Below are 23427 nucleotides of genomic sequence, written 5' to 3'. Positions count from 1 at the left end.
TGTGCATCCGCCGCGGCGTGGTTGAGGAGCCGGCTGAGTCAGCCATGGTTGGGCCCTTGTCGCGTAAAGTAACAAGCCCAATCAACATTCAACAACGGGGACCACACGTTTCTTTCCCAGCGGTTTAAGGGGATTGATTTGAAATATCGGATTACATTCTGGCAGAAAAATAAATCCCAACAGCTAAGTGGAAGCAGTAATTCTTATTCTCATTGCACAATCTACCGCCAGAAGGAGTAAGATGATAAGCCTTTTGCGACTGCAAGCCGCAAAACTATGAAAAAGATTCATTGAGAGCTTCCATCCAAACTATTAAGTAGTTATCCAATGAAATGAGGTCGATATATACACCGACGAATAAGGATCCTCTTCAGTCCTCGATATCGTCGTCGCTCAGAACCAGCTTCTCCACCGCATCTTCTTCCACCTTCGACGCCATAGTATGGAAGGGCCGTGGTCTGGGTGGCGGCAGCATTTTTCGTGATATCCTTCGCTTCTGTGGAGATTTTGGCACAGGATCCGTTGCCCAATGTTCGGACCCAAGATCTTCGAGAATACCAAAGTCTTCATCCGTGATATCGTTTGTTCGTCCAATCATACCACGGAACCGGATTAATCTATCAAGGTCGCCCATTTCAGATGGATCTTTGGTAATCATCCTTTGGTAAGGTAAATAATCCAATAGCACTTCTTGCGAAGACATCATTGTTCTGGTGGGCATAGAAGATGTCTGCGCATCCTCTGTAGGTCCGGAATTGGTAAAATCACGATAACTCCCCCATGATTCGATTCCCTCCGTTCGAGGACCGGAGCAAGGATTGTGCGTAGAAGAAACTGGGTATATTAAACGGCGACACCACATGTCTAGCAAACCCGACAACTCCTCGGTCTCACGCCAGAGACGCATCGAGGTTGGGAAAAACATCTTATAGACGTCACCCCCTTGTCCGTCAGGCATAGCACGTCTCCTCACGGGGTAAGGAAGGGAAAACAACAATCCTCGCACAGCTACCTGAAAGCTCATTTCATCTTGTCGTAATAAATCGACGCTCTTTCCAGAACCCCTCGAGGAAAATCGGGCTGATCCCACACTGCTTCGAGTGGGTCGTGCCCCTCTGCGACTGTCGACGGCAAGGATGTCTGCATTGGACAATTCCGAAATGCAGTCAGCAAAAAAATCAGTAAAATCTTCGCTCTCACATGAAAGGATGTAATTCTCGTGAAGAGCTGCAATGAATGTCTGGGTATCTGTTCCAGTTTCGTTAATCAACTCGTCAATCAAAACCTGAGAAACTTTTTGTCGAGCAAAACGAGAAAGATGCTGCCGAGGCTGGGGAGCCTGTACATTGGATCCCACAGTAATTGAGGGATCTTCGCGTTTGTTATATACAACTTTTCCGACAGCATGAAAGAGCCCTAGACTCGATTCTCGGTGTGTAATTGCGACCAACGATTCTTTCTCCATATTGGTCAGCGCAGCCACCGTATTACCGCCTCTTTTCAATCGACTTGCCACGGTTCCACTCCAGTCCCCATCTTTATCGCCCCGTATGCATAGAAACTCTAGCGACGCGATAGCACTCCTGATGTCACCCATTTCTGCAAAACTTTTGAGAGCCGCGGGACCGGGAACACGTCTTCGTTTAGATATACGAGCCTCTTTTTTCAGAACGAGATCCAGAGCCTTCGTTATGAAAGTCGGTGCAACGGGGTTGAACTCAATAATACTCACGCCAGGATGATTGGATATCTCGGGACCAAGAAGCCTGAATACTGTGAAATTATCCGAGAGCGCCGCTCCCGTTCCTAGCAAGGTTTCAGAGACAATAATGACGATAGGGGTATCCGATTCGTTGTCAGGTCTTGGGGGTCGACTATGAAACCCCATAGACGGGACGGTTGTTGCAAGGTATCGCTCAAGGCTCGATCTAAAAGCCATGAGGCTTGAAGAGCCGTGGCTCAAAGAAGTTGGAAACTCTTCAATGAGAATGATTCGCCTTCGATTACTTGAGGGAGTCGATTCGTCTTTAATAATAGATTTGGCGGATAGCGAATCTTGCGACATAGAAAGACTCCTAAATTTATCAGTCCGTGACAAGAAATCGTCAAACTGAGCGCTCGTCGACACGTATCCCGCCGAAGAATATTCCGACCCAGAAGAATTCTTCCACTCGATAATTTCATATCCAATTGTCTTCGATAGCAGCGAGACAGTTGTTGTTTTTCCACTGCCTGCGGGGCCTTTGAGTACAAGTATTCTCTATGTCAATCAGCATCAGCCAATACCGCGGGGCACAATCAATAAATTGAAAGATGTGAAGAAATTGCAAACTACCCACGCGTTTACTCCGCCCCATAAAGACGTCTACCAGCCATCTCTGCACATCGGCTACTTTCTTCTTATGGACGGCCAGTTCGTCAAGATCCGCAGGTCCGAATCGTTCAGCCCACGGTTTCAAATGATCACCCAAGTCTGCCAAATCAGATTTTCCCGTTTTAAGATCTGGAGGCATGACGAATTTCTTGATGGGTTTTGGCCTTATTGCTGCTTTGGCCGTGTCATTCTGCTTCCGCTCCTCATTTGAGCCGTTTTTGTGTCGGCTAATTGCAAAACTTCCAGTCCCTTGCCCCTGTCTTGCACCCTGGGAGGACGTTACCATATTAAACGACCGGCTTCCATTCCAATTGAGTAGCTCTTCTTCAATGTCTTCATCCTCAATTTCCTCCAAAATGTCCGGCTTGTAATCATCAGCAACCTTGCTCCACCGCTGCTCCTCCGTTGCAGGAGCGAAGAAAGAATGAAGAGACTTCGAGGATGCAGATTTATCGGGCTCAGGCTGTTTTCTTGTCCTGCGTTTCTCAGGAGAGGTCGCTGGAGAGGTTCGGGTGGAGGTAGCCCGGCTACTCGAGGGCCGAGGAGCTTCTTTCTTCGATTGAGACCTTGAATGACGCGTATTCTTCGCGCTTGTATCTATAGAACATGTAGCTGAAGTCCCCTTGGGCTCTGAAGCAATCAATCGCGTGTTGAGCCGCCGGTGGCTCGCTGGTGCTGCGAGTGAAGAAGCGAACGGCACGTAGGATTCATCCTCATCCGACGAATGCACTACCAGCCTCCTCTGCCGCTTTCTGGGAGGTTGAGCGGCCATAATGCCAGGAAAAGACAGGCATATCTCTTAAGCAGTCAAATTGCCTTGGGAAACGAGCAAAAGTGTGTCAAACTGCGCCGATGGCCACTCAGAACCATCGAAGGAGCCGATAGTGCGGTCTCGATGCCAAGCCTAGCTGCTTACCAGCTAACAAGCTTGGCGCCCCCGAGCTCCACCACCCCAGCATCCATCGAACTTCCATGTCAACAAACCAATCTCTCGGACGGAGCACAGACGCGATCTTCAACGGTTGAATTTCGAAACGTAAGGAGGCCTCGAATTACGCCGAGGCACCTCCGACTTTTTGATTGCTTGAGTTCGGAATTTCATATGACACCACACTGGTGATAGCTGGTGAGAGCGGCGCTGGTAGTAAACCCCAACCAAGGCCGCCTCCGCTTTCAAACGATCATCTACCCTGCCACTATGTTCCCCATCTCCCAGTGGTAAACTAGCACGGCTAATCCAGGTGCTCCTTTTCAAATGTCGTCTCCGCTGGCTGTCAGCTCCTCTTCCGCACACCATAGCTGCTCACCCGCGCTACAGGGCCATATCACATACAAACAATATATTATCCTCATTGCCTTCAACAGCCAAAAGAGTGGTAACTTTATACGAATTTTTTCTCCATGCGCTCTATCATTAGACAAGTGTAATTCAACGGCAATATCATGACGGCAGGCCATCATACACCAACCCGGAACATGCATACAAATCCTGGGAGCAAAAATATCAAACCACTAAACCGATTAGAGTGAAGGATACACTGGATTATGAGGCTCCGGCAATTCTCCACTTGCATCTCAATTCCCACCCAGAGTATGCTGACTAAACCCGAGAAGTGCCCAAGGCTTTGCGATATGGGCATCATAGATAGCCGGGTGCACTGGGGATAAGAAATTCGAGCCCTCCTCTGGTGTTGTTGCTGTGTAGAGGTGATACCGTTCTCTCACCGAGACGTCCCCAAAGCTTTGGTCGGGAGTGTGGGAGGGAAAGGGAGCCCGAGTTGCCCCCTTTTTTTTTTTTTTTGGTTGGAGGCGTGACGCTCATGGATTGACGAGAAATGCACCTATGAAGCGAATATTTGAGTTTTCGGTGAAGCGTGAGGCTTGAGAATTTGTTGATGGAACAAACAGAAAGACCTGGTAGAAAGTAAAGAAGGAAGAGTTGAAGAAAGGCCAGCTATGATTTAGAAGGGGAGGAAGAAACTAGAAAGAGCAGCAATTGAAATTTGTCGCGAACCCGGTCCGCATTTTTTTTGTACATCATTCGCCAACCTCACATATATACGCCAGCGCGATCCAAGCTTGGTATCAAAGAGAAATATTAATGATATTAAACCCGCCATTTTTCAAGGGCAAAAAATCAACCAAGAACCAAAAGGGAGGACTAAGCACCAGCAAAAATATCATAATAATAGTCTTCATCCAGTCCCTCACGGCTCGGAATATCTGGACACTCTCCAATAAACGTGGCATCATCAAACCGCACATTAAGGAGCCGAATCTTCAGTCCGTAATTGCTCACTAGATTGATCAGCTTATTTGTCTCTGCAGTTATGGGCTGCTGGTTTAGGAGCATAAGGAGGCCATCTAGCCATTCCGATGCGATGCTGTGTGACTGGGGATGGAGAGTCAAGAGGACGATTTCTTTCTGGGTTTGGTTGGTTTTTACGGTATTTGATCGCTGACGATTAGCTTTTTCGTTATGTGGGTCAGACGACGATTTAGGGTTGTTGCTCGAGGACGACGGGCTTTGAACGTAGCCGTGGATTGTGATTTTCGTTGTGGAAGAAGAATGTGCGAGGGTTTTGATTGTTGAGCCAGAGGAGGAGTCGGATGAGGCCGAGACGTTCGATACCACAGAGGAAACGGCATTGAGATCGACTATCGGTAGTTAGCAACTGTTTACTTTTGCTGGGGTGTTTCGAGGGGCTGTACTTTTGTGCGTAAGTGAATCTATATCAGGAATCTCATTATTCACGGAGTCAAAGTCCGCATAGTGAAGGTACCGCCGATTATGTGACAGTTGTGCATATCTGTACGTTGTCGAATTTGTTCGTTTCATGTCTGGTCTAGAAGAAGCTCCATTTTCTCCTTTAGAGCCCGACTCCGTTGGGAACCATGCGCCTTGCAATAGACATCGGATCCGCTGTTCCTTGACAAACTGTAGAGCTTCATGGTGCAGTTCTTCCCTGACCTGATGAAGGTGTTGGCCCCAGACATCTTCGTAAGTTAGCTCCAGCAATTCCATTTGTAATTCCCTAAGTCGCTGATATTCAAAGTCATTCATCTCTTCTTCGATTTCATGCATATCTTTGGTTCGTATAGCTCCGCCAACAACAGATTCAACAAGAATTCGAACTAGTTCGGCGATTTTTGAGAAATCTTCCACCTCAGCCCCAGTTGCTTTCCATAGGCGAAAAAAGGCATTCAGGGCTGCAACATGCAGGCGAGGCCAATGAAGCAGCAACGGTTTAAACACTTTGTCAAGGTTCGACCGTGACTCGAGAATCAGGTAACTCTTCGGATCTTCCAAATCGGCCTTGTCGATCTCGAAATGTTCGTATAAAATGGCAGTAACGGTCAAGGATGCCCTCGCAATTGGACACCTCTGCTCCGCAGGCCTTGTGGATTGCTCTAAAAGCATCTTCTGGAATTGATCCTGATATCTTCTAACGAAATCAGTGAAGTCCATCATGCCTAGGAATCCCATATCATGGAAATCCCATTGCGGACTTTCAGTCTCAAAACCAAGCCTTCTCCATTTATGTGGATTGTGTCTTCTTGACCCAGTCTTTTCCGTCTCTTGTGCCGGCTTTTCAGGGTTACTTGCAAGGTGTATGCCCTTTAAGGCTCTGCGATGTTCCGTGTTTTCCAACTCCACAGGAAAATCTCTCCATTTCTTCAACAATACTTTTGTAAGGGACTGAAACTCGAGGAGGGGTTGGGCAAGATCCTGGAGTGCAGAACCTTGCATAAGCACATATACAGCCCGAATCACTCCCAAATCTTGTAACCTCTTGATAAACTTCGGCCATTCTGCCTCGCTTTCAGATATTATCGAGTCTCTCATCAGGCTATTTATCAACTGAAGGGAATTCGCACACAGCGCATGGTCGGCAGAGGACAATCTGCTAACGAGCATTTCGAGAAATTGCGAATGAATGGCGATAGCCGGTTTGAGAGCCTGGAACCCGAAAAGACTAACATGACTGTGCACGGAAGCGCGTCCCGAACTATGTGGATGGGAAACAATTGACACCAGAATAGACATCGCACCGCGCAGGATATTAACGAGAGGGTGGGTAACGATAAGCTGGACAATCTGCACCAATTATTAGCAATACTAACACCAACCGAAAGGAAGAAACAAAGAAGATTCCTGTGGCTTCAATTGAAGTCGCGCACCCTCTCGATAAACTCCTCATCCACAACCTCCCAACCCTTGTCAACCTCCAACAATCTTGCAAATGAAGTAAGACTGTATGCCAGTGTGTTTCCGGTCGCTGTCATAGCCAAGTGCTTCAATTTGACCAATCCTTTCTCCGAAATAAAGACGTCCGCAAAAGAAGGGTCGCCGATATTCGACTGGAGCTTAAACACGGCCATTTTGCGAACGGCATCTTCATCGCTTCCTAGTCGCTCCGCGAGTTCAGATACATTGATGTTCTCCATAGCGAAGCAGGGCTCGGGAACGAAACCGGGGAGGAGAGGGAGCAATTCGAGAGAGGCGGGAATGAGAGCGGGTGATGATTCCAGTGCGCCCTGATTTCCTTCTTTACTCAAGTCAATGTCAGTTCACGTGGGCTTGACGGCGACGAGGAATCAGGGCGCGAAACGTCCTGTTCTCGATCGAATCGTGAATCGTTGAAGTACGGATACCATCAGCTCATTGTTAGCTGAGTGACTTATTGGCGGGCATAAAAGAATCAGAAAAGACTGAAAATTCAAAGAATTGCAGTGCAATCTGATCGCAAAACTATCAATTGGACACCAGTTGACTTTGTTTACATGGATGTGCCGTTCCCCGAACCTTTCCCCAGAATTTCTCTCAGGTGCTTAAACTCTCAGGGGAACGAACAAGATTGTCAACCGGTATGTAACTAACGAAGTTAACTAGTTAATTACCGCCTTGGATGGTTACAGCGCCCTTCCAACTCCGAAGAACCACTTCTCCTCTGTACTCCCTACAGTAGATATGTATACATGACCTGAAGAGTACATAAGGGGGAAAGGCTCAAATCTGCACTGAAGTAATGAATCAAATAGAGCCTATTTGCTAAAATTTCGGGTGGCGATGTCGTGACGTTCTCTTGCAAACCAAATTCGAGCCACAGGACGCCTCTCTCCGCGACCCGCAGTTCGACCACGATTCTTCACTTGTAAGAAGGGGACCTGTGAATTTCCGCATGCGGCCTAGCCCCGTCCCGCTAGCCCCGTTCCGGCATGGCGCCCTTGGCGGCCGTGCCGCGCCCGTGCGTGCGCCGAACATCTATATAAAAGGCGAGCTCGCACTGTCTGTCCTGCCTTCTCCTCCTCCTCCTCACACTGCTTCAACTCCCTCCTCACGTCCTCTCTCCCTCTCCCGGACTTTCCCCCATGGATCCTGGACCTCATGAAACCGCGGCTCACTTGTGAAGAGGAGACATCACAGGAACCAGTCATCTGTGCTGCATGCCAGTGGACTTCATGTCCTGGTGACAAACCCCCATTGGTGGCCGAGACAGAAATGAAGGGGTGACATGACACCATCTAGAATGTGTCACCTCACTTGGAGGGATCCCGGTGCTGCAGAAAGGAGGCGCGGTCAACAGAGATGGGTGAGTCTGGTTGGTTGCATGCCCCCATGGACATCACAGGCTCAGCTGAGACCTCGTGTACAAGAGCCAAAAATCCTGTTGTAAATGGTGATGCGCTGACATCATTCATCTAGACCGCACTACACTGTGAAGATGGTATGCCATTTTCAGCCCAGGCCCATCAAGCCAAGCCCTTCATCCTGGTGAGGAGGAGGTGACACAATGGTGATCATGATCACAATCAAAGCAAGCAGGTGTGTTACCTCACTTGAAGAATTGGCATTCTGCAAAGAATGCAGTGGGTGAGTCTGATTGACTGCACACCCAGCAGTGATCTGACTCATGGATAGCACAGACTCAGCTGAGACCTTATGTACAAGTGCTGAAAAGCCAGCTGGAGATGGTGATGTGCTGATATTGTTCATTTATACTGCACTGCACTACAGAGATAGCATGCTGTATCCAGCTCAGAAGTACTCTGTTCTTATAAGAAGAAGAAGAGTTATAATCCAGAGATAATTAACACTCTTGACTGATGATTATAATCAATAATTGCCAGTTCCAGTAGTTAATGCAGGACCATCACTCATGTGTTCCAATCTGTCCATACAGTCAATGTGAAAGCCATACCGACATTGTACGCAACTTCGAATTTCTCCAGCAAGCACTTCCAGACAGATTGGGCATGGTTCCTGTCGGACAGGTGTAGTAGTTGGTGGCTCCCGCTCTGGCATTACTGGTGTCCATGATTCTGGATATCCGTAAGCTGCAAAAAAGAAATCTATGTTTCTGCGCCTCCTTCGAATTTCGTGTTGATTCTATGGACTTAGCTGTAGTAGCTGTTGTAGCCCATGATACTGAGATACCACTTGTGGTATGTCCGCCGCATGAAAGTACACTGGCTGAAGATTTTCGATGTTCAATCTTGATAACTGTCGTAGAAATTCCCTATACCTTTGAAAGAGCAGCTCTTGTTGGAGCCTCACAGACTCATTATTGCCTCTGAGAAGGGTGTTCTAAAACTCTTGCAAAAGAGGCGTGAATTCATGCCACAATGGCATCCAAAACTTAGCAGCATCTTCACTGTACTCATATGTATCTGTTGGTGGAGTATTTGCCCATCCCAGTGGATACTGCATTTGCTCACATAATTGTGTGAGGGGAGAAGAGGCACCTTGTTGCCCAGAGGCTGTCCAAAGAGATACAAACCTATCATATCTGACTTGACCCAGCTCGAGCGGACTTTTATGAAGTTCGTTCAATAATTCCATTGCACGATTTTTTGCATCAAGAGCTGCCTCTGACTCGGAAGATGGACGTCCAGCCATAGTATTCTGATACAGCGTTCTCAGATGGGACATCATCTCAGTATGTATCCGCCGATTGTGTCTTCTTAAAGGTTCTTTTATATCTGGAATCTGGATATTTCTTGCTCCCAGCCTCTGCATCACATCATATCCAAGAAACACCTCAACTCCAACCAATTCTAGTGATGTTGTCAGCTAGAATGATATCATATGTGCAGATACACTTACTTTGAGAAGCATTTCTTGCTAGTGTAGTATCCATAGAATGAAAATTGGTTTAGTCCACCAGACATCTAAGGATCAAAATGTTTCGAGCAACTTCAGAAGGTGATTGTTGACGCTGGGCACCCACAAGTCCCGAATAATCATTTGCAACTTCTGGGTTTTCAATTCCATAACGAATTTTGCCCAAGATGCGTATTCTTTCTGCATATGTGAGGTAGATGTGGGCACTCTGACGTGGTGTAGAGATTGGGGAATTCAAGCTTTTTTCCTGCTGAAGAGACATGATACAATGGGCTGAAGTGAACAATTAGGATAGGTTTTTCTTTGACCAGCAAAGGATGAATCAATATTTGGGAGTTCCTTCAAGTCTAGGACAAAGCGCATGAGGCAGGTTGGTGGAATAGGAAGAAAAATGCTGGTTCAAGGGCCATTTATATCTGTCATCTGTATCAAGGAGGCCATGCTCTGGAGGTTGGTGGCCCATGATGGCCTGTGGTTCGTGGCTCATGGTCTGTAGCTCATGGCTAACAGTTTGTAGCCAGCAGCAGCTGCTTGAGAAGGTCAATAAACTTCACCAATAATTTTGAGCTCATGGATGGGAATCCCGGGCATGGACCTTTATATTAGTGTCTATCTCTGTTGAATCTGCAATATGAGATATTGTTATAGTTTATCTTATAGATCTTGATGACATTATACTGACTTAGACAATTGTATATTGGAGTGTTCAGAATATTAGAGAAGCCTGATGTAGATCTTGTGGGTTTCTCCAGAATTAGAGTATAAAAGAGCTAAGTAGATCTGATGCCCACAACTGATAAGAGGGAGTCATGTGTAGAATGTATAGATTCACTAACTAGGAGACTGAATGCTGAGATTTCCCATAATCTGTAAGAATTATGTGATTCTTATACATTCAGAGATATGGGCCACATGACATTCTCTGAACATCTGATGTTGTCTGATGCTTGGTTGGTCTAGACCTATATTCATAACAGCAAGATATTCTGTTGCTGTGCTTGCTTCTCCTGACTCTCCTCCTCTTGCCCTGCGAGAATCCAGGCGGGACCAATTTCAGACAGAAGAAGGTCCTCCCATCATTCCTGCCCCACAACAATTTAGGCAGGACCAATCTCGAAATCATCCCTTCCGTCCATCTAGGGCTGTCCCTGTAGCTCCTCGAGAGTCGCATCCACAACGTCGTCAACAGCGGAGGAGGCGGTGGGGACAGACGGGTCGCCGTACGGTTGAGGTGGGTGAGGAGGTCGATGAGGTGCCAGTTGTGGAGGAACGTTTGGAGCATTTGCAGCCCCGTTTACCATAGGAGGCCCTGTTAGCTACGCTACATGCCGAAAAAATGTGGGAAACAAGCTGGAAGAGCACCATCATTCTTTGATCAACTTCCTGTTCAGCGAGAACTTCAGGCCGTTTCTTAACTACCTCGCGAAAAACCTTGGTGACACAATTTCTCGCCACAGAGTCTTGGCTCTGAGGGCAATAGAATGCTCTTCCTATCATGAGTCATTCAGTCCCGAGTCACTTATTTCTCCAATCTATCCCATACAAGCAGCCCGTCAGCCGTCCCTCAATCTGCGACAACCACAGCGGCTTTCAACGGGGAGAGAAGAAGCCGAAGCGGCCCTCCATGCTACTCAAGCTCAGCTTTCAGAGGCTAATACCCGAGAACGAAGGGTAAGCGAAAGACCAGAGTCACTGATGGAGCGAGAGAGGGCTATTTTCGACGCCCACTGCCGGCCCTGGAAGGTCTGGAGGAGGGTCTGGACCACCACATGTTGGCGCGGACTCCGAGGAGAGGATGAGCGATCAAGGAACAAACCGGGCCCGGTGGTCTGAGGCGGACAACGAGCTTCTCCAGAACAAGCCATGGGAGGTGATCCAGCAGAGGTTCCCAAACAGGACGCTGGCATCATTGCGGCAAAGGTACTCGATTCTCAACAACCAATCAACACCAAGTAGACCAAGTAGCCGTGGGTGGACAAGGAGTAGGCAATTGAAGTAGAAAGATCTATGTGTAAAGGTTCCTAAAGCCGGGAAGAAGAGAGAGAACAATTCCGCAAAGAGGTTAAGATCTTCGACTCTCACGCCATCCGCCCTGTCCTTATGTGATAACCTGCTTCTTGCATTTAAGGCACAAGAGGAGTTGAAATACTCGCAAAATCAGATCAAGTCTCTCAAAGACAATCTCAAAGCCGAAAAGGAGGTCAAGGATAAAGTTGGTCCCAAGCAAAACGGTGCCTTTGGGGATCTTGAATCAAGTGGATTCCAAGGACCTTTTCCGCATTGTGATGAACGAACATCTCCGCTAGGTTTGTAATATGCTCATCAGCGACTGGGGGTTGGTCACAATCATCGAGAAGCTCATTGTCGGGAATCAGCTGCTTGCATAAGAGTTCATGGCATGGGCTTCATACAAGGCGCAAGTCTTATCAAATTCTCGGAGCTCCAGAGCTTTGGGCAGGGTGAGAGGTATTTCAATAAGGGCGAGCAGCTAGGAATGAGCAGTGGTTGCATCGTCCAATTGGATTCCTAAGGGGCTGAATAATCTCAACTCCACCTCTGAGTGCGGCACCTGGCGGTGCAAGCAGCGAATCAATCGCCTACAATCTCGTACAATTCAATAAAAAAGGGAATATTAATATGAGCAGGAGGGTAAACATCCACCACAGGCAGTGGACAAACCCCCCAAGGCAACCTCAACCACGAATCCGAAAAAAAGGACAAGGACCAAAAAAGGTTTAGTTTAGCACGTGATCGCCAACCAATCACAACCAGCAGCATCAAAACATACATCCTCAACGACGACCACCTGACCCCTACCTACTGGGACAGAGTACTAGTAGAACAATACCATCGTGTGGTCTTGCTTTAGCGGGCCGTTTCCTTTTTGTTGTCCAAACCCTCCCCTCCGTGGTACCCTCCACTCCAGAGACAGAGATGAGCAGCGAACACCACCAACTTGGTCCCACCAGAAGGCAGAGATAGGCATACGCCGCCTGAGTTCAGCGGGTTCATTCTAACTTGACCGTCCAAAAGTAACGGGGACAAGAACTGCATGCAGGATTGTCTTGGTGAAGGCTTTGCACACCCTTTGATTTTCAGTACAATCTCAGATGTTCTCTGATAGACATGAGGCCCACTTGATATCCTGCCATGGAGAGTGTTGTACGCGTTGTTGTCCGTGTGTTGATTTGCTTCGCTCCCCAATCCTGGGTTATGAGCATATGTCGCTTCCTCAAGAATAAACAGAACCCTGGCATCACCTGGGGAAATTCCATCATCAGGCTACCTGGTGGCATCATCGTCAAAAGAGGCGGTGTTACCCCGGGTGAAGTCGCCACACAGTCCTATGCGTATCACCACCTTGATCCCCGCATCATTCGCGTTCCGCGCATCTACCACTATTTCCAGGATTTCAGCGATCGTTCCTTGCCGACAGGCTATCTTTTCATGGAATACATTCCTGGACCGACTCTGGAAGAATTCGATGAACCCACCGGCACATATCTGACGCGGCGTTTGGCAAATGTGGTTGAGCACCTCCAACAATTTCAGGCTAGTATTCCTGGCCCTGTTGGAGGGGAAATCCCTCGAGGGAACTTGTGGGGCTTCGATGACGCTGGGATGGCCTTCAAGTCTGTTGAAGACCTGACTGCATGGGTGAACAGACGGATTGAACTGCTTAAAAAGACTGTTGATTTCAGCTCATACCCTCTTGTTTTCTGTCACTTGGATCTTTGCCGGCGCAATGTCATTGTGGCCAAGAACGGCACACTATGTCTTCTTGACTGGGCCTATGCTGGGTTTTACCCACGGTTCTATGAAACGGCAGCCATCAACTTCTACAATGACGATTTCTGGAAGTCTTTTCTTGATACTGTCAACGAAACTATTGCTTTAACTGATGATGAAAAGCGAAGCATGGATTTGATTATGCGAGCTCGTTCTGCCAACATGCGGTGGCTTTTGTAAGTGCACTTGTTGAATGAGGCTGAATTTGTGTTGTTTGCTATTGCTAACCGTTCCTCCAGCAACTAATTATACTCGCGCCCTTCACATCCTGTGACCCTGCATAGTTTAACCCTCACCGTCCTGATCTACACAAAGGTTCCTGGCTCCATCGGGTCATATTCTCGGGCCTGGTTTTTGGAGTAATTGTATTGGAGATCCTCGATGGCCTCGTTGACTTTGATCGGGCTCGATGGATTGATGTACCCCGCAGCTTCCAGATCCTCAATCATCGTTCTACTATAACCACCAGCCGTGGTTAGCCATTGTTCAGTGTTCGTTTGTGGATACGATCTGTCTGAACTCACACCCAAAAGCGACAGCCCATGCCGCTTGGCGCCAGTTTGTAGTTGGCTCGACCCTTCTGGTCTAGGAGTTGAAGGACTTGTCCAACAGTCAACCCTTGAATCGCCTGAAGATCAATTCTCTTGAGGGCTGTGTTCGATAAGTCATAGCCACAACGCTTCCGAAGCAACGTGCCCATAACATCAGTTGGGCCTGCTTTGATCATGTTGAGTTGGACCGATTGTTTGTCGCCTGTAAGGAGATAAATCGACGTGTGATTTTCGCTGCGCGTGTCGGACTCGAAGAAGATGCCCAGCGTGTGGATAGTAACTCTGATAGATGTGACAGGAAGTAGGTAGTGCTCTTCAAGCAACTTCTGGGTTCCCTGGGTTGCCATTCTGCTAGAAGATAATAGTTGTTTTGTTCGCGTGGAATGCTTCCAAGGTTGTCTCTCGGGGCGAAGATGAATGGAAATTTCTTCTCGTGTTTGTGTGTTGCGAGTGAGAGAGGGAGAGAGGGAGAGAGATGACGACGAAGCTAGGGTCCTGGGGTCACCCTTGAAGGGAGATGGCAGCCTTGCAGCATGCAGTATGCAGCAAATCACAGCCTTCCTTTCTGGGGTTGGTATGTTTTCCATACAGCCAGGCAGAGGGGTTTGATTTCTGTTACTGGAAGGTAAAATCATTATTTCTATATACTGTCCCCCTACAATGTACCGCGATCAAGCCAAGTATACAGCACAAGGTATAAATAAATAGAGCAAGAGTATAAAACCCCAAGGACAAACATAGTACATAGGTGGGGGGAGGGCGGCAGAGCTTGTCAAGAATCTTCAGGAATACGGCGAAGGAGGGTGCATATACTTATACACTGTTTAGGCTAGCATATGGAAATCCCGCCTGAGGAGAGCTGGGCCTCGTTTAGTCTCCATCCATGGCCTTGGTGTGATGTAGAAGTAGAGAATTTATGTCGGCAGACGATAGCACTGATGAGCCTTCAAAGATGAAAGTTTGGCTATCTTCGTCCCAGTATTCGTGTTGTTTGTAGTTAAAGCCGCTTAGATCTGTGGCCATGAGCCACGAGCTACGAATCTCAAGCCATGGATAACCAACCCTCATGGCCGTGGTCCATGGCCACAGCCACGGCCACGCTAGGCCATCTTATTGCAGATTTGTTGTGGCCTTTGATGATGTGCTTCTTGTTATAAAGGGCTCTTCGAGTTCCAAGTAAGCCTCTCCTAGCACAAGTCTTCATCATCTTCTTCGCCGGCCGAAGAGTCTCTCCCTGAGATTATTATTTTTCCTGCCCAATTCGGCCTCTGTATACCCTACCAAGCCCCAAGGGCTATCATCCACTGCGAACTAGTACCTACAGCTGTCGCAACCCCCGAGTGACGCACTGCTATCGCCCACCAACGACCGCTAGGGACCTGCTACCAGGTCCTTGGTGGCCTGAATCTGGTGTGTGAGAAGTCACTCTCCATCAAAGCACTCTGCATCTGGGCCAAAGAATCATTCAACCAGCTGTGCCCTTTTGGGGAATGTGTATTTGGGGATAGGTAGCTCCCAGTCCTCATCAACCTCCATAGCATCTTTCTCTGGACCTATCCCCAGCATCTGGTTGATTTGCCTGTTGACCTTGTGCACTGGTGCAGTTCTGAAGTATGCTTTTCTGGCTGCTTTCTCTGTTTCTCACCTCAGAGTCTTTCTCAACCTGGTCAGCTCCTTCTCCATCTCGTGATGTCTCTGATGGAGCTCAGGACAGAGCTTTTTTGCATTTTGTAATGTTCTTAACTGCAACTTCATCTCTTTAAACAGCTCTTTCTTCTCTTGCTGTAATCTAAGAATACAGAAATCTCTGTAGATGGCTTGCAATTGCTTCTTGATCAGACCAGAGAGTGCACAGAGGTTCTGGTTCCTGAGCATGCTTGCAGCCTGTTTTAACAAGCCTTCCTGGTGGAGACACAAAAGGACAAAATGCTGCATGTCATAACCAATAAACTCTTTCTGGTAGTGTTTCTTGAAAACCCATGATCTAGCGTGACCTAGTATTTGGTTTTGCTCTTGGTCGGTGAAGTCTAGGAAAATAGTGAGTATCACAGATGGAAGGAGATGGGAGAGAAACAACTAGAATGATGGACATACTACAGTTTGCCTTATTTGCAGTCCAGTGCTGATAGGTATAAGAATTCAATGGGTCCTCCAGGCCTGCATCCCGATCAAGACATCTCATTACATCTAGGATGAGGTTGTATGTTAGGTCACCCAGGACAGGCACCCCCAGCATATCCTCTTTCCAGTAAATTGGAAGAGATTCACAGCACTTGGGCACCTTTAGGCACCAGGATAGCTCGGGTGTCAGACAGTCATTCTTGAAAACAGTATCACAAAATGCCAATGTGATGATGCGCGTGATAGAACAGTATGCAAGTTGGTAATCACCATGCATGAAGAATTTTGTCCTAGTTGATGTGTGAGTTGAACCACCATTGTATCTTTTTGGAAGCAGGGGAGGGAATGATGTGAAGTGAGACACCCACCAGCACCTTCTGGCTGATGCTTCAGGTTGTGGAAGTTGATAACCATACAAGGCACATCACAGGCTTCATCTTGATTCTGTAGAATGAAGAGTTCAATGTCCTTCCAGCACACTCTCTTTGGCAGCTTGGAAGGCTGGTTCTGAGAAGAGCATGTTGGTGGTGCCAGTTCACTGTTGCCATTGCTGCTTGCAGGCTGGGGACTTTGGCCTGATGTTTTTGCAGAGTTGTGACAGAGTAGCATCATGCCTGGATGGCTTCCAGTGATGGCCAGCCGCTGTTGGACAACTGCAAACTGAATGATATGGATCTCATGGCAAAAGTATGTGAAGTACATCCAGTAGTATCTCAGAACAACAGCAAAGGTTGCAGCATCCAAGGTGCATTTCTTTTTAATGGCCCTGCTCACTGGGTTGACATTGCCTTCAGTAATGAACCTGCCCTCCAGAAACTGCATGGTGCTCAGCCAGCATGATTAGTCGGTGCAAGCACAGTGGTTTAGTAGCAGTGATGTGCATACTCTTCTCAGCTGCTGCTGAACCTTATGGCTCATTGCCTAGCACCTAACCAGCTCAAAGAATTCACAAAGATGCCTTCAATACACATCATATGTTTGGAGCACTTTCTCCTTGGATGTTTGCTTCATCCAATTGAAGAAACTCATAAAGACCACTGTCTCTTCTTGTTCAAGAAGCTTTCCATAGTCTTCCTCAAGCACTGCACAATATCTGCATACTTGTAGGTTAGTACTGTTGTAGGGCAGCAATGGCTGGGAGGGAGCATGCCTGATCCAGTATCTCTCAATCACTGTGATATTTCTCAGGGTTCTTGACTTGAAATTTGGTCCTATCTGTCCAAGAGAGTGATGGTGCTCCAGCCAGGCCCGGGTCTCTTCTGTAAGTATGGAGGTGTCTTTCCAGAACAGACATCCATTGGGGGGAGGTGGTGGCAGGCACTTCCCCATGGGGAGGAGAGTTGATGTATGCTTGGAATAACAGATATGTGTCCATGAACAACTGCAGCCAGGACAGTGATATAAATAAGGGCCCGGAATTTCGGGCCAAGGCAGACAGGAGTTGACATCAGAACAGAGGCCATTGTATTTGGCATCAAGTGTCCCGCTGCATCTTAGGATCAATCAACGGTGGTTGGACCGTGACTGATCCTGATGCTGATGTTGATGTTGTTAAAGCGGCGTGGCGCGGAACACGCGCTAGGCCGAACAGAGGTAAGTACCTGTGGAAATGCCACGGGGATGGACCTCAAAGGCCACGGAATCCCGTGGCCATTTCCCAGGTAAGTACTCCGTACCCGCCCTTATGTTGTAATAGCTCTTGGCTTGACGAGGTCGCTTAAAACCAACTCAAAGCTTCTCGTCCTTTTGGGCATTGTGCCCATGAAAACCTAGAGATTGCGTCTTTATTGGAACTGAATCAGCCATGATGTTGACGTTATTTCTCACGGCTGGATCGCCTGCGATTTACCCTCCCATTTTCCGGGTCTTTTTTCCATATGTGCCATTCCAGTTAGACTCGTCGAAGTCTCCGCACCTTCAGCCAGAGCTGTCACCTGGGTGCTCAGCGAAGTTTGATTTCTCCAGATATGCAGGGCCTTTCTAAATCGTAGGACTGACAATCTCCTTATTCTCTTGTTTACGCAGCAGGTTTCTATATCTTGGAGGCTTCTTTACATCCACAGCTGCTTCAACTTTGAGACGTGGTTTCAGAGTTTTCCAAAGTTGTCGTTTGATAAGATGGTGGAAAAGGCATTCTGGAGTGATTGGTATAGGTTCTTGGATGGCTGACATTCAGACCACAATCTTCCTCAAGAACTGTCAGATAATTATGTGCAGTGCATGTACCCTGAGCGGTTTCAACTTGCTCAAATAAACATTGCATAATGATGGTTCCACAAGGTTGGATATATCTTTCAGATTTTTCAACATCATCACCAAGATGGTCCTATAAGGATAACGTCCAGTCATTATGAAGTATATCAGTGGTTCCAGGGTGAATATATCGTCTCCAAGCACCAGTGCAGCGTTCTAGTCATAATCCGGATGTCAGAATCTTGTCAACAAGCGGCAGACAGCTCTCTGCCACATATGGAAGCACCTCCAAAGTCGAATGTCTTCGATTAACGTCATGAATCCAGTAAAAGATTCCATGGGGAGAGGTCGCAATGCATAACATCAATGGCATGAGTAGTTATAGCTTCAGCAGCCTGTCTAGCCCATTGAATCCAAAGTTATGTGCTTTGGTATTGTTTTACTTATATTCCCTAAAATATCCATTTTCTACATACTTCATTCCAAGACAGCATGTGTCAGAATCCTAGCTCATCAATCTATAACTTAACACATAGTTAGTTTGTGAATGATCATTTTCTTTAATAGGATAGTATGGGTTCGGGGACAGTGTCATAATCACTATGCCTGACAGTAACAACTCACCCATGGCAGTTCATCCCTCATCCCCAAGCTGGAGACTCTGTTATGTGTATTGAAGGCTAATTGTCTTATCTGAGTTCAGGCAGCATACTGCAAGTCCCATCACCCAGGCCGGTTGATATATACATAGGGAATTGTCCCCTCTGGCCTTTGCTCCTCATCCAGTTATATAAAGTAGGTTCAGAGTGACTATGGAGTATCTAGTTGCTCCTTTTGCCAGACTCCTTTAACCACTTAACCCATTACTTGCGTCCAGTTGCAGTGGAAATACAACAGTATCAGTCAGGCCTGTTATTGATCTATCATTACAATATTAATATCCTAAAGAAACATGTAGAATACACTTTTTTTTCACATCCAGAAACACAAAGCAAAACTTTCTAAGAAAAAGAAAGAAAAAAAAAAAAAAAAATTATGGTGCTGCGGGCAGTGCAGAGTGAGCAATACGCGAAACTAGGTACCACCGAGAGAAAGTTCAGATCTTCCACCCATAAATACCTGATCTTGTGATATACAGAAAAGCTTTTTTGATAAATATGCACAAAAGAATTAGAAGAAAGTAGGCAGAGATCAGATCAGGTCAGGTTGAAAAAAAAAAAAAAAAAAAAGAAGAAAAGAAAAGAAAAGAAAGAGAAAAGAAAAGGGTTGAGAGAGAGAAGAAGAAGAAGAAGAAGAAAAAGAAGAAGAGGCTTATAAATCCAGGTTCTGCTCGCGATCAGGGCCTCCAACCGACGTTCCAAAGAACATGAACGATATCTCGGAGGGTGTTAGCTACGTCAACAGCTTTGCCAAGCAGATCATAGGGAGCGCGACGGTCGCCCTCAGCCTCCTCGCTTTTTGCGAGCTCCCCATGTGCACATGGCATGAAAACTCCTGATGACGAAAGATACCACTCTTCGTCCCCATTATCGTCTGTGAGGGCCTCCGAGGCACTGGGTGAGGCTGGGGGACTTGGAGAGGAGGGCAGGACATCCGCTAGCGTGCTTTTAAAAGGCCAGCTGTAAGCATTATCGGACTCAACGTACTCGAGATGTTCACTCGAGGGGTACGTCTCGACCTCTCCTGTGTCGTGCACCTTGATAGTATCAGTGGAGGCCGATCGATAGAACGATGGACGTTCTCCCGACCAGCGAAAGTATTGATCCTCGTCCTCGGTTTCGGAATCGCTATCGAACTTTAACGTAGTTGGCGGTAGATGCGCAATGATTGTTCGGGTGTCGCTGCTGAAGCTGCTCCTTGGCGTGCTGCTCAATGAGCGCCGTGGATGTAGTTGCTTCATTGTGACCAAGGTAGCTTCAGAGTCGTCATCGTCCAATAAGCAGTATTCGCCGGAATAGGAATAATTCTCATCGTCGTCTTCATCTTCCTCGTCCTCGCGCCCCACCGCAACCACCTGCGAGACCACCCTGTTAAAAGTGATGTGTCGTCGGCTACCGGGAGACGGCATATCGGAAGATGTAGTCGATAATGTAGATCTGGTAGCTCGTAGTGGGCTTCCCATGTGTGCGGTACGCACAGTCGTATCTGAAACTGTCCTACTAAATCCTAAACGAAAATCTTCGCTCTGGGATTTGATGATAGAGTTGTGTTGGAGGAGGGAACTGGCGGAAAGCGAATGTTGGAGGATGGCTTGAGACACGGATGTCTTCTTGAGGATAGGTTTTCGGCTCAGGTAAGAGTTGGAGGTGGATGTAGTCGTAGAAGCCGGAGGAGGGCTGGACGAATAGGACGTGTGATCCTCCTGTAAAGGTCCAAAAAGCCAAGTAACGTCGGCATCTTTCAGCCTGCCAAAGGTTAAATATTCTGCATCCTAGTAGATGATTTGATGAGGCAACAACTTACCAGTTTAGGGACTCGGGTGTAATAGTTCTGAGGCGGTAGAAGGATTTCGTCCATGATCTCCATGCAGCGTTCTCTAATCTCTGGCCAGTTCGAAAAGAACCTCCGTTGCGTTTCATATATTTCCATGATCCCCAGATTTCTTCATCCTTCCAGTCATGGGTAAGGTAATCGACCTGCCTTGTGGGTCGCCGCTCTACGCAGCTGTCGTCCCCGGCTGTCCTTGGTTCCTCAGATATATCGGAAGACAAATCATCGTCATCTCGGACCGACGTCGGTTTCGAGTCAGACGTTGACTTTCTGGGCTGCGCATCGTCCGTGTTTGTGTCGGGGCTAGGATCATAATCCGGGAACACCAATTCGTTATCACGAAGCTCAGGTTCATATTCAAGAAGGCTACTCGTTGATGGCGAATACACCCCAGAGATTGAGACCTGTGACGGCACGCTGTACGCATTGGGAATCCAAGCCTTCCGGGTTGGACAATACGACAGCGAATTCATGCGGCCTACAGGCCGCAAATGAGACTTTTTGGAATGACCTCCTGCATGAGGACAGAGCTGTGAAGTAGAATGGTGATATGGAGGCGCCAGGACGTCCGCCATTTTCTAAGAACGACACCTAGTTGCAAAGCGTCTTTGCCGAACTTCTTCCTCCTGATACCGCGAACCGTCTGTCCCAAGCGGGAGAGTCTTGGAGACGTATCTTCTCTTACGAGAGGAAAAGAACAAACGAGAGTGAAGACCAAAGCATCGAGCGATGGCACCTATCAACCACAGCGCGAGACTAAAGCATTCAAAGAGCGCCCAGCAATCAAGTAGCCAGTACGGAGCAGAGGCAAAGAAAAAAGAAAAAAAAGAAAAAGCAATTTCGGCTATGAGTCCAAAGAGGAAAATATTGCAATGGCGGGGAAATCAAAGAGGAATGGAGGGTAAGATATATCGGCAAAGGCTTCTCTGGCCGCTCTTATCTCGAGATTGTCATAAATTCACCGCCGTGTCTGTGGAAGCTCATCAGTGGCTTCAAGGGAACCGAAAGTTTGGAGCTATGGAGGCGACAAGGATCTATCTATGTATGTGATTCGGTCAATTGGCGCAAATGGCAACGAGAAGGGCGGGTTGAATGGCTAATATGAAGCTTGCGGTCGATTCTAGCTTCTGTGCTTCTTCCCCCCTCCCCGCTCTTGGGGTTTGGGAGAAGGAATTGCTTTTTCTTTTATTATCCGGTTGCTCGATAAGTAGTATATGTCGAAAGTGGCGAGGTGGAGAAGGCGGTCGCGGCCCTTGAGAAACACGCGAGGAGCCAGTCTCTTTGGCCAACGCCACTCCTTGGAAAACGTGCAATGAGGCTAATTCGACCGGGCGATCCCTGCAGCGTGTTGGAGGTCCAATTATCGTCGCCGGCGATAGCTTATCTTGACAGGGTTATCCACGGGAAAATGAAGGTTGTTCGCCGAGCTTCTGTCGCACTTTCGAACGGGACGCACCACGGCAAGGAGAAGAAGGAGACGAGAGGGAGGGTGTGAAAGTGGGAGTGGGAGTGGGAGTGAGAATTCAGCAGAGAGAGCAGTGGTGCAGAGAAGTGAGGATTTTCTTCAAGCATTCCACATCGGTTGGAAGTTAGTTATGTCATGGAGTCGAATGAATCACCATTCGGCAGCAAGACATCATCGCACCCAAGGGAACCTTAACGGAACAAAGCCCCACGGAACACTCCAGCAGGGATCGAAAGTTGGCAGACCCTCCACGCTTCCTCCACTCAGGTTCGAAACTCAACCATATTAACCTACCACCCTCCTGCTGGTGTGTTGTCTGGACGGAGTACCCCGGGGATACTGGATGCGGGTGTGCTGGGCGGCCATCATCTTGAATTAGAAGCTCCTGAAACTGGCCATCACCGCCTCGCTGGTAGTTAGTCGGGTATTGCCCACCTCTTGAACCAATGGATAATACCATCTACCTTATTTTCGAGGGCCAGATCTCCTTCCGGAAGCCCGCCACATATCCATAAATACATGATACATATTTAGCGATCCCACACTGCCACCGCATTCCTCTCGGCAACCTACCCAACTCTTATGTACATACATCCGTACATTGATATGCGTTGTTTTATCATCAAGGGAGACTAGCTAGGGAGCTAGTGAATTTAGTCGCGAAACAGGTTGCGTTTTAAGTGATTTGCACGCCTGCAGCGTGAACAGGGTCACTGGTTGGATCCTCTGTGCCAGTCATAGCGTCAGACACACCAGACCGCTCACGAAAGACTGTTCGAGACTTTGGGCTTGTCACTACCCACGAAGCACATATCTACACACAGTTCTGTGCAGACGCACTTCCAAGCAGAACCTGACTGTCAAGCAAACGGTGACAAATCCCGTTCAAGCATGCAAATGGCAAAAATTCGCGGAGCGAATCCTCATTACCTAGACAAAACCAAATTTCCCCCGCAACTAGAACGCTGCAAAGATTCTAAAACTGTACCAAAAAGTTATGCTCCCTACCCCTTCTTGAGAATTAACATCACAGTTCCTTGGCACTGTCAAGATTCTTGGTCGAAATCTTGGATACGCTCCTGGCCGGAAGTCCCGCAAACCTTGAGGGTTTCCAGTAAATATTAGGCAATCCAGGGCAGCTCTCAGAATCTAGGACTACGTCCAACTGGCGGGATGGTTGGAGGATCAATTCGGCCCTTCGGGACGATCGGCAAAGGCGCTGGCAGACGTCTGAGACTTTTTCAAGCGCGCGAGACTCATTGAGCCTCAACCGAAAATCAGGACAAATTATGCGGGGTTGAATTTCTTGTCAATTGGT

The 23427-nt window shown here is 47.7% G+C and overlaps 11 protein-coding genes across 11 annotated transcripts; 3 read left to right on the top strand and 8 right to left on the bottom strand.

Annotated features, from left to right (window-relative positions):
- Positions 1-188: 188 nt before the first annotated feature.
- On the bottom strand, positions 189-3211 carry CIMG_02295 (cell cycle checkpoint protein rad17). The gene is made up of 2 exons (XM_001248523.2): positions 2340-3211; positions 189-2260 (listed from the first exon to the last, which is right to left on the bottom strand). The coding sequence occupies exons 1-2, from the start codon at positions 3144-3146 to the stop codon at positions 371-373; spliced, it is 2697 nt and encodes an 898-aa protein (XP_001248524.2). The 5' UTR covers positions 3147-3211; the 3' UTR covers positions 189-370.
- A 1324-nt stretch (positions 3212-4535) lies between these two features.
- CIMG_02296 (ELMO/CED-12 family protein) lies at positions 4536-7175 on the bottom strand (the record flags this gene model as incomplete). The annotated part of the gene is made up of 3 exons (XM_001248524.2): positions 6557-7175; positions 5087-6473; positions 4536-5032 (listed from the first exon to the last, which is right to left on the bottom strand). The coding sequence occupies exons 1-3, from the start codon at positions 6821-6823 to the stop codon at positions 4536-4538; spliced, it is 2151 nt and encodes a 716-aa protein (XP_001248525.2). The 5' UTR covers positions 6824-7175.
- A 1788-nt stretch (positions 7176-8963) lies between these two features.
- Positions 8964-9494, bottom strand: CIMG_02298 (uncharacterized protein; the record flags this gene model as incomplete). The annotated part of the gene is made up of 2 exons (XM_001248526.2): positions 8964-9449; positions 9483-9494. 2 exons carry the CDS (start codon positions 9492-9494, stop codon positions 8964-8966), a joined length of 498 nt encoding a protein of 165 aa, XP_001248527.2.
- A 1142-nt stretch (positions 9495-10636) lies between these two features.
- CIMG_12700 (uncharacterized protein) lies at positions 10637-11410 on the bottom strand (the record flags this gene model as incomplete). The annotated part of the gene is made up of 2 exons (XM_004445625.1): positions 10637-10816; positions 11159-11410. The coding sequence occupies 2 exons, from the start codon at positions 11408-11410 to the stop codon at positions 10637-10639; spliced, it is 432 nt and encodes a 143-aa protein (XP_004445682.1).
- A 1241-nt stretch (positions 11411-12651) lies between these two features.
- On the top strand, positions 12652-13751 carry CIMG_02300 (uncharacterized protein). The gene is made up of 2 exons (XM_001248528.2): positions 12652-13465; positions 13529-13751. The coding sequence occupies exons 1-2, from the start codon at positions 12714-12716 to the stop codon at positions 13533-13535; spliced, it is 759 nt and encodes a 252-aa protein (XP_001248529.2). The 5' UTR covers positions 12652-12713; the 3' UTR covers positions 13536-13751.
- CIMG_02301 (uncharacterized protein) lies at positions 13595-14187 on the bottom strand (the record flags this gene model as incomplete). Its single annotated transcript, XM_001248529.2, has 2 exons — positions 13595-13745; positions 13814-14187. 2 exons carry the CDS (start codon positions 14185-14187, stop codon positions 13595-13597), a joined length of 525 nt encoding a protein of 174 aa, XP_001248530.2.
- Positions 14188-15301: 1114 nt separating this feature from the next.
- Positions 15302-16783, bottom strand: CIMG_02302 (uncharacterized protein; the record flags this gene model as incomplete). The annotated part of the gene is made up of 4 exons (XM_001248530.2): positions 15302-15446; positions 15486-15867; positions 15935-16251; positions 16326-16783. The coding sequence occupies 4 exons, from the start codon at positions 16781-16783 to the stop codon at positions 15302-15304; spliced, it is 1302 nt and encodes a 433-aa protein (XP_001248531.2).
- A 445-nt stretch (positions 16784-17228) lies between these two features.
- CIMG_12699 (uncharacterized protein) lies at positions 17229-17917 on the top strand (the record flags this gene model as incomplete). Its single annotated transcript, XM_001248531.2, has 4 exons — positions 17229-17306; positions 17519-17554; positions 17595-17622; positions 17853-17917. The coding sequence occupies 4 exons, from the start codon at positions 17229-17231 to the stop codon at positions 17915-17917; spliced, it is 207 nt and encodes a 68-aa protein (XP_001248532.2).
- A 1573-nt stretch (positions 17918-19490) lies between these two features.
- Positions 19491-21219, bottom strand: CIMG_02304 (protein phosphatase regulator REG1; the record flags this gene model as incomplete). Its single annotated transcript, XM_001248532.2, has 2 exons — positions 19491-20559; positions 20618-21219. The coding sequence occupies 2 exons, from the start codon at positions 21217-21219 to the stop codon at positions 19491-19493; spliced, it is 1671 nt and encodes a 556-aa protein (XP_001248533.2).
- Positions 21220-21516: 297 nt separating this feature from the next.
- CIMG_02305 (uncharacterized protein) lies at positions 21517-22139 on the top strand (the record flags this gene model as incomplete). The annotated part of the gene is made up of 2 exons (XM_001248533.2): positions 21517-21545; positions 21869-22139. The coding sequence occupies 2 exons, from the start codon at positions 21517-21519 to the stop codon at positions 22137-22139; spliced, it is 300 nt and encodes a 99-aa protein (XP_001248534.2).
- Positions 22140-22180: 41 nt separating this feature from the next.
- On the bottom strand, positions 22181-22577 carry CIMG_12698 (uncharacterized protein). The gene has a single exon (XM_004445623.1). The coding sequence runs from the start codon at positions 22567-22569 to the stop codon at positions 22243-22245; it is 327 nt and encodes a 108-aa protein (XP_004445680.1). The 5' UTR covers positions 22570-22577; the 3' UTR covers positions 22181-22242.
- Between the last annotated feature and the right edge of the window lie 850 nt (positions 22578-23427).

Source organism: Coccidioides immitis (genome assembly GCF_000149335.2).
Source record: "Coccidioides immitis RS genomic scaffold supercont3.1, whole genome shotgun sequence".
NCBI classification, from domain to species: domain Eukaryota; kingdom Fungi; phylum Ascomycota; class Eurotiomycetes; order Onygenales; family Onygenaceae; genus Coccidioides; species Coccidioides immitis.
The sequence above is the reverse complement of the archived record's forward strand: the minus strand, read 5'-3'. Positions and strand labels throughout refer to the sequence as shown.